Consider the following 14,061-nt stretch of genomic DNA (forward strand, 5'->3'; position numbering starts at 1 on the left):
GGCCGCGGGCTTGGGCCTCACCTGGTAGCTGACCAGGAGCTTGCTCTTCCACAGGGAGCTGGGCACGTCGTGGATGGACAGACGTAGGTTGTGGTAACTGTCTTTGAAGTGCAGTACTCGAGGCTCTTGGATTAGCTGTCCACCCAGCTGCTTCTCCAGCTGCACCACCTCCTGCAGTGCCCGGGGTTGGTCAGCAAGGCCCGAGGGTGCGAGTAGCCCTCCCTGTTGCCCCCCCCCAAGGCAAGGCGGTCTGTATGCTTAGGGCCGGGTGGTCCACCAACAGGGCAGCGTGTGGCAGTACCTTGAGCGCATCGTGGGTGTCGTGCAGGCAGTACACACGGATGTTGTACTCCAGGGAAGTGCAGGCCACAGGAGCAAACAGGAGGAGCCTGAGGCGCTTGGTGGCAGCCACGCTGAGGGCCTCTCCCACCAGGGCAAATCGGCCTAGCTGCTCAGTGAAGACATAGCAGGCACCGGCCTCCAGCTGGCAGTAGTAGAGGTGGGAGGGCGACTCCTCCCCAAGGTGCAGCACGTCCTGTGGGCGGGGCCTAACGGGTCAGTTCCTAACCAACATAGGCGTCCTCACAGCCTTCAGGCCACCCTCAGCAATAAGAAGTGGCCAGAGTTTGGGGACACTCAGGACCACATAGCTGCCAAAGTCCAGGGCCAAAGGAACGGGAGGCCATGCCGACTCTGGGGCCTCAGATCCTGTTCCCTACCCTGCTTACCTCCCAACTGCCCTCGCAGGACTGCTTTTTGAGACGCAGGCTCCAGCTGTCAGCGCTGGGCTCTCCGCAGTGGTCCATGGCAAGGATGACTGGCCGGGTGAGCAGGACTCCAGGGGGCCCACAGCTAACGATGGGACTCAGCAGGGTCTGACAGCCAGCTAGGGGCAACCTCAAGTGGGGAAACATGGGTGGGGAGGGAAAGGCGTCAGTGGCCAGTCCTAGAGACTACGGGGCTAAGAGATGAACATTGGGTAGGGCACTTGGCACCCTAGGGACAGGAACTGCAAAGTAGGGTGAGCTTAAGTGTGCCTCATCCTGGCCTCCCTCAGGCCAGGTCAGAACAGGCATGGTGGTGATCTAGTGATACGGAAGAGCAGGCCAGGCAGGTGTGGGTACCCCCCCCCCCGCACCCCCTCCCCAGCAATGCCGAGGCTCACACCTCACGTCTTCTGGCTTGTGCAGTGTGAGGTAGATCTCATATATCTTCCCCCGGGGGATGGCATCTGGGGGGATGAGGAGGCTGATTCCTGTAACAGCAGATGGGTCAGCGTTTACTTATTATCACAGATGCCCAACACTCCCTGAACTAGCCAGACCCGTGAGTTTCCCCTTTAGCCAACCTTCTCTGGGGACAGGGTGCTTCAAGGACTACCATACTGTCCCACCACCCACACAGGCACGACTCTGAGTCAGGGAGACTCCGAGAACATCTGAGGTAACTCAGCGAGGGGAAAAAAAAAAAGCATAACTAGGACAGAAGATGTCAAGTATGCTCTCCCCACCTCCCCTGTTACAGTATTTGGGACCAGGGCATTTTTTTGGCTTAAAACCTTCCCCATCTTCCAGGCTTGCCGCTTAAGGCCCTTTCCTCTCGTTCCAGCAGTGCCTCCACCCTGCCTGTGCTACACTCAGCAATCCTGGAACAGTGGTCCCTCAGCCCTGACCAAGCTCCTCCTCCATTGGTCCTGTCCCCTCTAACAACTGGTCATTTCCTGCCACTGTCTCTACCCTTGCCTGTGGGGATGGGTCTGTAACAGCTCTCAAGGGCTTGGGATCTAGGGCTCCGGTGACCTCCTGTTCTGCTGATGCTCCCAGAAGCTTTCGGGAGCAGTATTCAGAGTGTGCGGAGAAAGGGGAGTTTCTTGGTGGATACAGGAAGGACAGGGCTGAGGAGTCACAGAGTGCGGCATGAGGCCCCCATATCAGGAGGGGCCTCTCAGCGCATGCAGGAAAAGGGGAAGACATTCTGCGACTTCATCCCCGACGCAGACAGATGTAGCTCCAGTGTATGCTGGGCTGGACCGTTAGGCCATCCAAGTGTTACATAAGGACATTATAGTCTACACTTAGACAGTGGCAGTTCCACAGGATCACACGGCCTCCTGACGTTGGAGTAGCAGGTTTGTGTAAGTGCGCTCTACGACTGTTTGGCCGAGAGCTGAAACCCAGAAGAGGGAATCTAGTGACTGCGTGCTTGCAGCCATTGCTTCCCTCACTGGCCTGTGCTGCTTCTAGAGCCCGATGTGGCCAGTGTTGGTGACAGTCACACACATCCTGGCATGAACGCTGGCTCTAGGGGAACATTCAAAACTGAGTGCTCATGCTGGGTACTCCGGAAGCCGAGAAGAAAAAAAGATGCCGGCTCCGAGTCCAGTGGGGAGAGAGCCAAATACACACCAGAGAGGGGCACAGGGGAGAAAGGGCAGCTGCTCACACTGCAGGGACCACAGAGTAGCCACCGTCTGTCTGCCTTCTTGCTAGAGCTGACAGGCACCATCTCACCCTCCTGCTCCATGAGGATTTATCACACCCTGTCCTGGCAGGGTGTGCGAGGCATAGGCAGCAACAACAGATGAACTGGTAGGAAAGGTAGAGGGACGCTTATGAGCAAGGGGCAGCACGCGTGTGTGCAGGTGCCAAGGGTCTGTAGTGGCTGTCACATACAGAAGTGCATGCACGAGGCAAGAGCACACTGCAGCTAGCCAGCAGAGGTGGCGCATATTAGCCTTGTCACGTGGGCTTTGTCAGAAGAGATAAGGAACCCTAGAAGGAGTGGGGAGGGACATGATCAGCTCTGGGCTGAGGTGAGGGAAGGGGTGTCATCATCTGGCAAGATGGGAAGCAGGGGGAGGCAGGAGCTGTTGGGAAGGGAGAGGCAAGGGGTAAAGAGCTGGAGCCCAAAGTGACCCAAGGCCAGTTTCTAGCTTAAGCAACTAGCCGGTGCTAACAGTGAGCTGGGGAAAGCCAGCGAGGAGGTAGCTGTGGGGAAGAGTGGGAGACACTTCTGTTTTAGGCACAAAGAATCTGAGGTGCTGTGAGACATCCAGATGGAGCTGCCCAAGAGGCAGCTGAATGCGGAGTGCTAACGCCTAGGAGAACTGGGGGCAGGGATGGAGGGGTGGGTGAGATCACTTGGAGGGAAATGGCACAGGGAGGGAGCTCTGAGGAATTCCTACATTGGAACAGCCAGAGAGGGGCGAGGAGATCAGGGGTACGTGGGGTCACTTAAAGAGAGGGAATAGCCGGGCATGGTGGCACATGCCTGTAATCCCAGCACTTGGGAGGCAGGCAGATCTCTGTGTGCTGGAGGCCAGCCTGGTCTACAAAGTAAGTCCAGGACAGCCAGGGCTACACAGAGAAATCCTGTCTTGAAAAAAAACAAAAACAAAACCAACAGTAACTGAAGAAAGGGAGCAGAGGATTTCAGGGTTAGGTGGCCAGCCCTGTCAGAGGTGGCAGTGATTTCTCCAAAGATGGCCTCAGGAGGGGCCATGGATTCTGTAACAAGAGGTCTCAGGGACCCCGTCTGGGGTCCTTCTGAGGAACAGAGGATGGGATGCAGGATGCAGTGGAGGGTCTAAGGGGGTGCTCTGCTGCCTTGTCACCTGTGAGCCTCTGGGGTCTGGTGCTTTGCCCTACCCCTGAGCCTGAGGCCCAACACAGAACCCATCACATGTAAGACTGACTAGCTGACAAGCGAGCAGACAACGCTCTCATGTCCATAGGCAGCAAGGGGACACTTATCATAGCTGCACTGTGGCTCCAACTGCATTCTTTCCTAAACCACCTGCTTTCCTGCTGGCCAGATGCGGCCCCCTGCACTGAGGCTGCGGCCCTCAGGAGGAACACCTGGGCTGCTTCTGCCTCCTCTGGAAAGCTGATCAGACTAGTCTTAACCCCTTATGCTTCTGTGGAGCTCCGGGGTCTTACCTGTATTAGGGATCATCAGCCGGCCCCCGAGGAAGTTGAAGGTCCCGTAGGCCATGTTGCTGGTGCCACGGGGCAGGGAACGAAAGTAGTTTTGGGTGGAGAGGCGGGAGACGAAGTCCTCAGCCTCAGAGGTGGGTGAGCTGTGGTGCAGCGTATGGCGGCCACTGCCCAGTGGGCTGAGCAGATGACCATTGGAGAGCTGGAACTTGGGGCTGGGCCCGTCCTGCCGGGGACACAGACTGCCCTGGTAGGTGGTGGTGGTGGTGCTGAGGTCTGGCTGGATGGTGAGCAGATGGGGATTGTCTGAAGGATAGAAACAGACTCAGGTATGGCTCAGAGGGGTTCCTCCTCAAGACCCCTTGCCTTGGGGGCTCAGGCAAGAGAGTGGGGTATGGGGTGGGGGCGCCTCACCCGCTTTGCTGGGCTTGATGCTGACAGGCTGGAAGCCTGAGGTGAGGATGGACGAGTCGGCCACGTCTGAGTCCAGTCCTTCCTTCTTTCGGCAGTAAATGAGGATGAGAACAAGCAGCAGCAAGATGAGGCACACGGCCACAGCAACAAGACCGATGTAGAGGGCCACGTCCTCGGGGCCGGAAGCAGCTGCGAGGGAAAGCAGGGCTTTAGGGGCCCATGATCTTACACCCCAGGAGAATCAGGCCTCAGCCCTCCAGTGGGCATAGGGGCAGGGAGCGTGGGGTTGGCGTGTGTGCACTCTAGGCTTGAACCTGCCACCCCCTCGCTCGGGACTGAACAAGGCACATTCCTCACAGGCATAGGTTTGGCCTGAGGTTGCCAAGAGAGTAGAGGAGGGAAGAGCTACTTCCCTGGGGAGAGCGGTCTAACCTTGGCTGCTAGGCTGGGGGCCACCAGGGTGGCTGGGGCAAGGTGAACTCCTAGGCTACCCAAAGTATGGTACTATATTTACATATGCCACTGTGGCAATGTGAGAGGCAGTGGGGCTTAATGGGAGGGCATTGTACCCTTGAGGCTGCCCACCTCCCTGTGCTTGTCTTTCTCTTCCTGACATGTGATCTCTCTTGTATGCAATACTGACACGGTGCCATCTGCCACTAAATAATGTGGCTTGGCTGGCTAGGGATGGGGGCATGTTTGCTGGAGCCAGTATCAGGCTATTTGGAATTTGAGCCTCTAAAACTAATAAGGCTCTTTTGCTATTTCATTATATAGTAATGGAAAATGGACAAAGACATGGGCGATCAGCTTCTCATGGGTTTCCAGGTCAGTTCGATCTCTTGTGTACCACCAGCCCTGAAACTGGGGTGGGGCGGGCGGGGACCAACTGCTGTGAGGAAGTTCTATTGATTTTTGAGAGTTTTGCATAATGGAAGAAATGTCCATCAGAAAGGAATTGACACAGATAATTAGGTTTTTAATTGAAAGAATAGGGGAGGGTGTAGTCTAGAGAAAAAAAAAATCCAGCAGAGATCTTTAATTGTTAGTTATGGCCTTGTAATTAACAGGCCTCACAAGCCCAGCATCCCCACAGGATTTGTGTGCGCACGTGGGGGATGGGATAATTTCAAGGCTGTGGGGAGCAGATGGGTGTGCGTGAGTCAAAGTTCACATCTGTGCATGTCTCACGAAGAAGGTGGTGGTGAGGCCGTGTGAGCACCTGGGTGTGCTGGAGATGAAGGGGACCCCTGGGGTCCTAAGCTTTGGAGACACAGCCCACAGCAGGAGAATGGCTGTCTGACTACAACCTCTAGGGCTGGACAGGGCCAACGACGGCAAACTGAAGTGAGCCCTGAGGTTCAGAGAGGAGAGACTCACTGTGCAGGCAGAGGTCACTGGTACAGTTGCGGGTGTCCAGGTCAGCACCCCGGCACTCCTCACCTCCGTTGCGGGGTGCTGGGTCAGAGCACTCCCGGCTCCGCCAGTGGGTGCAGTCAAGCCCACAGGCCGACCACTTACTCCATGAACCCCAGCTCCCATCCACTGGACAAGAGAAACAGGCAGAAAGCAAACAGCACCATCACTTTAGGACGCTGGCCTGAGTGGCCTGCCTGAGTGGGCCCACTAGTCACCTGAACCAGGCAGGGCAAGCTGGCTTGGATTTGGGACCAATGCCAGGGTCAGGCCCTCCAATCTGTAGGAGCTTGAGTGTTCAGCTAGCCTTGATGACACATGCTAATGACAGGGAGGCGCGATGATGCCAGGGGCTGCTTGGTTCTTTCCACTCAGGGAGGCTGTCCTGGTCCTGAGGTGTAAGGGCTCTTAGTCACAGGATGGCCCTTCTGGTCCCTGGCACAGGTGGATTGTGCAGCCCCAGGCTGAGCCTAGATCCTGTCCTCAGATGGCATCTTAGACCCTAAATTGAGCCCAGGCCTGGACATAGACCGAGCCCTGACTCTGACCACACTGTACCCTGATCCCCACCTCAGACTGAGCCTGGCCCTGCGAGGCAGGCGGGTGGGATGGAGCCATGGGGGGGGCAGGCTGGTGGGTGCGATGGAGCCAGGCCACGGAGATGGCGTGGTGAGGAACGATGCAGGAGGCGGTGGCCGCTGGTACCTGGGCACAGAGTGGCGCAGGCTGTTTTCTGGACATTCTGCCCCTCACAGAAGGCGCCCCCGTTGAGAGGTGCCGGGTTGGTGCAGCTCCGGCTCCGTTTCTGCCAGCCACGCCCACAGCTGGCGCTGCAGATGGACCACTCAGTCCACGTCGACCACCCACCGTTCACTGGCCGGATAGAGAAGGACTGGGGTCAGGGAGCGGGGGCTTCCTCAGACATGCTGGTCCAAGGGATGGGGCGGGAGGGCAAACGGCCTGTGAGCAGTGAGTGAGTGGGATGCCGCTGTGCTGGGAGAAACTCTGAGGGGCAAGCCTAGGACGCTGGACCCTAAGGCCTGGCAGCACCTTCTTTTGGCAAGTGTCAGGGTGGCCAGGTTAAACTGCAGCTCACAGGGCACCTCCAGCTGGAAGCCAACTTCTCACAGGGCAGCTCCTATACGACCTCCCTCTGCCTGCTCTTGGGGGGGGGGGAGTGGGAGTCTCAAATTATGTGGCTCTGGGGGCTGAGAAGCACAAGAATGACCCGATATGTTCCTCCAAGTCTCATCCTATCTCTTTATTTCTCGCACTGTGTGCATCTGCACTCACAAGAGACCAACAACCTGCCTAGATACGCCCCTGGCCTCTTTCCCAGGCCACTGTCTGGTCAGCCTGGCCCTTGCTCCATGCCTTTCCATGGCGTGAGCCACACGTCATTTCCCTGGTGGCACCTCAGTACCTCTTCCTATGACTGGGGAGCCCCAGGACCCACCATAAACAATGACAGCAGCAGAGGCACTGCGGCGACGGGCTACGATGTTCTTGGCCACGCAGGTGTAGTTGGCAGTGTCGGCCAGGCGGGCCTGCCGCACCACTAGGCTGTGCTCCCGTGTGATGTATACATTGGGATCGACGGAGGGGTCCACGAGGTCCTCATTTCGGAGCCACTCCACCTGGAGGGAGAAGCCATGTCACTACATCGCTGGCCCACTCTGGCCTGACCAGGGTACAGAGTGACCACTGCGGAGGCGGCAGCCAAGGGCCAGAGCTTTAGTGGGATCAGAGGTCTGAGAGCCTTGCGTCCGTCCCTGTAGAGTGGGTGCTGTGGCCCTACTCACCTCGGCAGGAGGGATGCCTTCTGGGGGGCGACAAGGCAGCACGATGCCCTGCTCCAGGGATACTTCTTTGGCCAGTGGCTCCTGCTCAAAGTTCTTGCGCAAATCTAGAGGAAGAAAGGTGTCTTTAAGCGTCTAGCTCAGCCCAGCTGGCTTTCGGCCCTTGGCTCTGCAAGAACCATGACACATGACAGAAGAGGGTGCCAGGTGCACCAAGAACAGGGGGGTGATAAATGTCCCCGGGCACTTCCTCCACCCATCACCTCCTTTCTAGGTGATGCCCTCTAGTGACCACTCCCCTGCACCACAGGCCTGGCCCAGTACTCACAGGCGATCCGGATGTAGGCCTTCTGACTTTTGGTGGTCCCCGAGGAGCTCCACGCCACACACTGGCACCAGTATTCCTCCAGCCCAAACACTTTCTCTACCTGCTGCCTTGAAACGTTGATACGGACCTCCATGGTTGGCAGCCCTGCTGGGTTCAGGGGCTACACTGAGTCTCCCTGTCCCAGCCAGTTGACTCCCTACAGCACCACCTGCTGCAGCTTGTGGATAACATGAGCCCCACACAGCCTGGAGGGAACTCCAAGGTGACTACTGACACATCTCCTGGACGTAAGTGCAGTGGAAGTTTCGGCTTCTTTCAAAACTCAGTTACGTAAACATGTTTTTGTTTTAATCCCAAATGGGCTGCTTTGGTTTGTCCACAGCTGATAATTGTTTCGAGGGGCCTGGAGAGGGGCGTGGTCTTTGCCAGCTGGAGTTAGTGGCATGCTGAGGATTCTGGGAGAGTGTAAGTACCAGAGGCCAGAGGGAGGAAAGGGCTCCAAGGAGACAGACAACCAGGGGAGAAGGTTGCTTGTTGGTCCTACTGCGTTTGCCGTTTGCTGCTGCTGGATATCCTGACAACTGAGCCGACCCTAACCAGCTAGAACTAAGTCTAAAGAGGTCTACGTCCCCTGTCCCCTGTCCCCTCTAACCTTTTTTCTCTCCTACCTAGGGCCTGGGGGTTGGAAGAGAGGTAGAAGCTTAAAGAGCCCCAAATGAAATAGAGTTTAAAAAAAAATAGCACCTACACGTAAGGAGTGTGGCCTCTAGAACCTTCCATTCACTCTCTTTGGTCACCAGAGGCCTGCCTCAAGTAAGTCACTGAAAGAAAGGTTTCTAAAGCGGTTACTCACGGAGCTTTGGGTAACAGGTTCTGAGAGAGGAAGGGTGAAGCCGACAGGCTGAGCTCTTTGTAGGTGGAGGGAGGGTAGGGTAGGGAAGTCTGCTAACCTCCCTGGAGGGCTAGCACGAGATCTGACAGGTGATAATGTAACAGCTATTATTATTACAGCTGCTAGGCAGGATAGGGATAGCCTCCTGGGACGAGGGTTTCCCCGCATGCCGGGGTGGTATCTCACCCGGGCCTGCTCCGTCGGGTGCCCCATTCGATAAGGAAGCAGGGGCAGAGGGACACGTGATTTGCCCCAGGCACCAGGGCGGTCTGAATCCAGTGTAGCCTGTGTTCTACAGTCACCTGGGTGGCCTAAGTGTGCTCATCCCCCAGGAGATGATAGTATGCAAGGTGAGGCTCAGTGGGGGAGAGGGCTGGAGGGAGGGGAGGGGCGCTGGTGATTGGAGGGGTCTGGATGTGCTGGGAGAAACCCAGAAACCCTCCTCCCAGCCCACTCAGACCTCCACCTTCTGCAGCATTCAGAACCAGACAGCAGGGTGCTTGAGGGAGGGGCCCTGGTCTCTCTGACAACCCAGGATGGGGGACACCGGTCCATCCCCATGCTACCTCCCACCTCTGGTCTGCAGCCAAAATCACTGTCCCAGGAGTGAGAAAAGACTGTTTGTTTCCAATTTCTCCTCCTCCTGACCCCAATTTCCCTTGGGTCACTGGCTTATCAGAGAGAGAGAGAGAGGCCAGCCGCCAATGTGTTTCCATTGTTAACAGAGAAATTCAATTAGGGTTGCATTGCAGGAGCAGTGAGCCCAGCTGAGCCAGCTGGGCTTGGACACTGTTCTCCTTCTTCATTTCTCTAACATGTCTCCCTGACCCCTTCCCAGAGCCTCCTCATGGGGTCTCTCCAGCCTCAGCACTGGGACCCCAGATGTTCCTCTCACTCACCCTGGCCCCTGGCTAGTTCTCACAGCTGTGTGTGTCTAGGGACGCCTCTGGCTGCCATGACTACTAGGCAGCTTATCTCTGCTCTGGATACTCTCCTGCTGGCCCTGCTCTCTTGGGTGTGGGGTTGGGTGGGGCTAAGAGGTAAGGTGCCCTTCACAGGGCTGGGTGCAGGAGAAGAGCGCTGGGGATCAGCTGCCTGTCAAGCACATAAACATGAGGCATCTGAGATGGAGCCATGGGAGGAGCAGGGTCTCATCTCCCGTCTTCCTGTCCCAGGGTCAGGGGTGGACAGCCTCCAGAGGACCCTGGCCTGGGGTACTGAGCATCCTCTGGTTGTACAGGCCTATTTGTGGTCCCACGCCCCAGTTTTCCTGTTACACACTAGTCCAGCGCATATCAGCTTAAGGAGCCTAGTTTCTGGGAACTGATTCGGAGGGGGGCAGTATCTGCTCCTGACTAGGAATTATGAGCAGGTGGCAGCCTTGGAGAGGAAGGAGGGACCCCAGGGTGGCTGGACTAGGGGCGGAGCATGTGTGTGAATGCACATGGACACAGTGGGGACTTGCTAAGCATTTCTGGGCGGCGGTGGATTGGCTGGGTGCTCTTCTGTCTGATTTTAATAAGCACTCAGTTTAACACAATAAATTGTACTCCATACTGGAGGCTAGTGCTTGCTTTTACAGATTCCAGGCTCCCCCTGGCCTTCTGGATGGGAAGTGAAGGCAAACAGTGGGTATTTGTCTCTTGTAAGAGTGGGACACCTACCTACACTTTGGTGCCCTAGCCCATACACATGAATAAACAGGGTTTATTCCAGGTCTGCACGGAACTCTAGCCTCTGCCACACCTGTCTGGCCAGACTGGTTCAGGGTCTTTGGTTTGTGCGCCTGCAAGATGCTTTTGCTGTGGCCTGTGTGCACAGGCGAGGAAGCCTTCCGCCTGGCATCATAGCATTGTGGTTCACAGCTGAGAGAATTAACTCAGCGATCTTTGGTGTGCTGGCCACTAGAGGGCCAAGACTGGAAGCTCAAGGCAAAAGAGGGACCTGGTGGCTAAGTGGGACGCGTCCCCATGATTCTGCTTACGCGGAGGGGCAACCACAGGTGCCAGTAGGACTGTAGGTTGGGACTGTCAGAAAGTTTCGTCATCGCGGTGCAAGGCTATTCAGGCAGGGCCTGGGTCCTAGGCAGACTGTGCATGTGAGACTGTGACAGCAGGGTGCTTGACGTCAGGAAGTGTGGACAGGTCCTAGGGCTGCAGCTTCCTTCTCAGTCCTTTTCTGGGGGGACCTGCCATGGCAGTGGCAGGGCTCACCGTGACATAAAATGGTATTCTGCCTATGCAATCAAAGACCCCTCACCCTCAGTTCACACATGAGAAAACTGAGCTGGGGCTGGCGAGGGATGTGTTGCCCGGACAGCGTGGGCTCTAGAGCTGCACTCCAGTCGGCAGCCTTGGGAGGTACCGCTTCTATCTAGACCTTCCTTGAGCTTTGCTCCCTAGCTCCATCCTGCAGCCGGGAGTCGAAGCTGAATCAGCAGTCTGAGAGCTGTGGGGGCCGAAGCTTCAGCACCTAATCGTGCCTGGCACAGAGGGCGTGGAACGAGCGTTTGGGGTTTGCAGGAAGGGAGTGGCAAGCCGCAGGTACAGAAGAGGAGGCTGGGACGATGCGGACTGCCAAGCTCGGCCAGGACTTGCTAACCTAGGGAACAGGCCACGGGAGCAGCGCCTCTGGGGCTTCTGCTGGTGGCTGAGCTGGCACATGGTGGGGAAGGAACCCAGCCTCTGTAAATGTGGGTGGCATGTTGGAGCCCTGGTTGGGGGGCGGGTCTTGGACAGGGCAGGGTCAAGGCCTCGGTCTTCTCTGTAAAACAGGCTGCTTCTGAGGACTAAGCCAGGCGCTGTCTGAATCTGGGGCTCTCCAGCTTGCATTCACAGCAGCCAAGTGCTTCCAACTGTTCTCCCCGGGCCACAGCGCCACCATCTGTCCTGCGTGATCCTCCCACGGCACAGGGCTGACTACAGTTTTCCTGACATCTGCTTGCTCCCCGGTTCACTCCCCCACCCAACCCTGAGCCATCCTCAAGGACTGGTGTTCTGTCTTTGCCCCCCCCCCATCCCTTTGGACAGGGGAACACTCCTTCTACATACACCTGAACTTGGCTGCTACCCCTCCTCTGGATCTCCTTCCCGGGCAGCCACCGCCCAGTCCTGCCTCCCTATGGCACGGGCCACCCGCCTGGGTCCTTTCTTGCCTCCCTTTAGCATCTGTATAGTCCTGGTGCTGCCCGTCCGCCTGGATGGATGGCGCTGTGGCTCATGCCCCATGCCAGTGGCCTACATGGCCCAATGGGCTGTCTCCTAGGGTGTGTGCTGTGTTTCTTTCAGGCTAGGGTCTTGGTGGAAACCAGACACTCTATGTGGATTAGCGGCTGCCCCTGCGGCCCCACTTTTGGAGAGTACCAGAAGCCAATTCAGGGTTCTCTACCCATTTCCCCCTCACCCACCTGCTGCCTGAGACCAGGGCTGGCAACGCGGAGATTTGGTGTCCTGTGGGAGGTTATTTCTTGGTTTTTGCCTGTCCTCTTAGGACCCCTCTATCCCTTTCAGCTGAGTCATCTTGGGTTTGCTTCTCTTGCCCACCTGCATACTCCGGTCACGTTACTGTGTAGTACGTAGTCCCACAGGTCAGTGGCGTCCCTTGGGGTTCCCGTGTGTATCCTCACGCACTTTCCTTTCTTAGCCATGACCAGCATGCCGGCGGGCCCTGAGGAAGCCTCAGCTCCACCCTTCTCTTACCAAGAAGCTACCCCATTCTCTGTCTCTCTTGAGGGACTGTGTTCCCAGCAGAGGGAACGTGAAGTAATGCAAGCACCCTTGAGCAGAGAGCGGAGAAGAGAAGGCGCTCTTGTGTGGAACCCGCTCACTTCCACCTCTTTGCAGGCATCTCTGCCCAGGCTGCCCTAGTTCTGTGCAGTCCAGCCCAGTCTCAGATGCCCCTTCTCTTGTCACCTTTCACCAGGAGACCCTGGGACATGTCAGCAGATGACTGGGGTGGGGATCTTCCTCTTACTTCCCAAGCTGGTGTGTGTGTGTGTGTGTGTGTGTGTGTGTGTGTGTGTGTGTCTGTGTGTCTGTCTGTCTGTCTGTCTGTCTGTCTCTCGAGGGTTTCCCAGAGAAGGCCTTGGCATATTCATAGGGTGCCAGGGGTGGAATTCTCCCTCGCCTGGTGATACAGAAGTCTAATAGCCAGGGGGTGGTTGCACTCTGGTCTTGCTGCTTGCAGATACCCACAGGCCCTCAGGGCCCACAGAGGCTCTTCTCCCTCAGCTGCCTTCACCCAGAGGACCCCCCCCCCCCATCCGGGACTCACCACTGCTGCCATCAGTGCTGCGCTCAATCACGTGATCTACCTGGCGGACCCACTCCCCATTGCACTTGAAGAAGATCTGGGTGGCGGGCACAGCCTTGCACACCAGCAGCACAGGCTTGTTCTTGACAATGTACACATCTTCTGGCTCTACCAGGAAGTGGGGAAGCAGGTCTGGGTTGGCACCCGGCACTGGATTGGCCATTGTGGCACTCTGCTGGGCACCTACAAGAGGAGGAAGGGAAGATGAGATGTAAGCCAGGCCTTCCCTGAGCCTGGTGGAGGCAGCTGGCATAGCGAAAGCCCAAATAAGTGCAGCATGGCTGCTTCTCGCTGGACAAACAAGCCACTGGAAATTCTTTCTGAGCCTGCGCCCTCACCTGCAAGTTAGCATAAGAAAGGACCTGTGGCCTTCTGATGACTAGAGTGGCTCAGTGATGCTATGGCATGTTTCAGTTCCCAGGAGGCCTTTGACACATGGCAGCAATGAAAACTCCATGTTCTCCTAGGACAAGCTTTGGGATTTGGCCCAGCAGGTGCCGGTCCCAGAAGATCTAGGTCAGCGCTTCTCAACTTTCTCAGCCGCCACCCTTCAATACAGCGCCTCGTATTGTGGCCTCCAGCCATCAAATTATTTCCGTTGCTACTTTGTAATTTTGCTATCATTATGGACTGTGGTGTAAATATCTGTGTTTTTCAGTGGTCTTAGGTGACACCTGTGAAAAAGTTGTTTGGGGTCCTGGCCCATGCATGGGTTGAGAACCACAGCTCTAGGTGAAGGTGCAGGGCCCTGGAGCTTAAGGTAAGTGCCATTAACATACAAGGTGAATGGAGAGAGACAGGGGAAGGTACCCAGCATGTAGTTTTGAGGGGTAAGGGGGGTGGGGGCATGGGGGGTGGTCCTGGGTGGAGCTACGGTATGAAGAATGGGGAGGGGAGGGGTAGAGTGGGGGAGGGGCTGCAAGGCAGGGCTGATGGGTAAGCATGTCAGGGTGGATGCCAGGAGAG

The 14,061-nt window shown here is 56.8% G+C and overlaps 1 protein-coding gene and 1 pseudogene across 4 annotated transcripts in view; one reads left to right on the forward strand and one right to left on the reverse strand.

Moving 5' to 3' along the window:
• LOC311605065 (small ribosomal subunit protein uS2-like) overlaps positions 1-14,061 on the forward strand; it is a 986,626-nt pseudogene that overhangs the window by 455,628 nt on the left and 516,937 nt on the right. The gene's annotated exons all lie outside the window — the stretch shown is intronic.
• The window catches only part of UNC5A (unc-5 netrin receptor A), a 56,404-nt gene that overhangs the window by 2,326 nt on the left and 40,017 nt on the right, over positions 1-14,061 (reverse strand). The window contains exons 2-13 of one of the 3 annotated variants that reach the window (XM_084795762.1): positions 13,057-13,278; positions 7,893-8,036; positions 7,568-7,671; positions 7,222-7,402; positions 6,471-6,638; positions 5,730-5,894; positions 4,350-4,538; positions 3,939-4,241; positions 1,168-1,255; positions 729-897; positions 302-535; positions 22-171 (exon numbers count right to left, since the gene is read on the reverse strand). In XM_084795762.1, the coding sequence (XP_084651888.1) occupies positions 22-171; positions 302-535; positions 729-897; positions 1,168-1,255; positions 3,939-4,241; positions 4,350-4,538; positions 5,730-5,894; positions 6,471-6,638; positions 7,222-7,402; positions 7,568-7,671; positions 7,893-8,036; positions 13,057-13,278 (2,117 nt within the window). Of the gene's footprint in view, positions 1-21; positions 172-301; positions 536-728; positions 898-1,167; positions 1,256-3,938; positions 4,242-4,349; positions 4,539-5,729; positions 5,895-6,470; positions 6,639-7,221; positions 7,403-7,567; positions 7,672-7,892; positions 8,040-13,056; positions 13,279-14,061 lie in introns of all 3 variants that reach the window. The other 2 variants (XM_084795761.1, XM_084795763.1) reach the window with 2 other exon arrangements.

The sequence above is a fragment of the Acomys minous genome (genome assembly GCF_964271855.1).
Source record: "Acomys minous genome assembly, chromosome: 9".
Taxonomy (NCBI): domain Eukaryota; kingdom Metazoa; phylum Chordata; class Mammalia; order Rodentia; family Muridae; genus Acomys; species Acomys minous.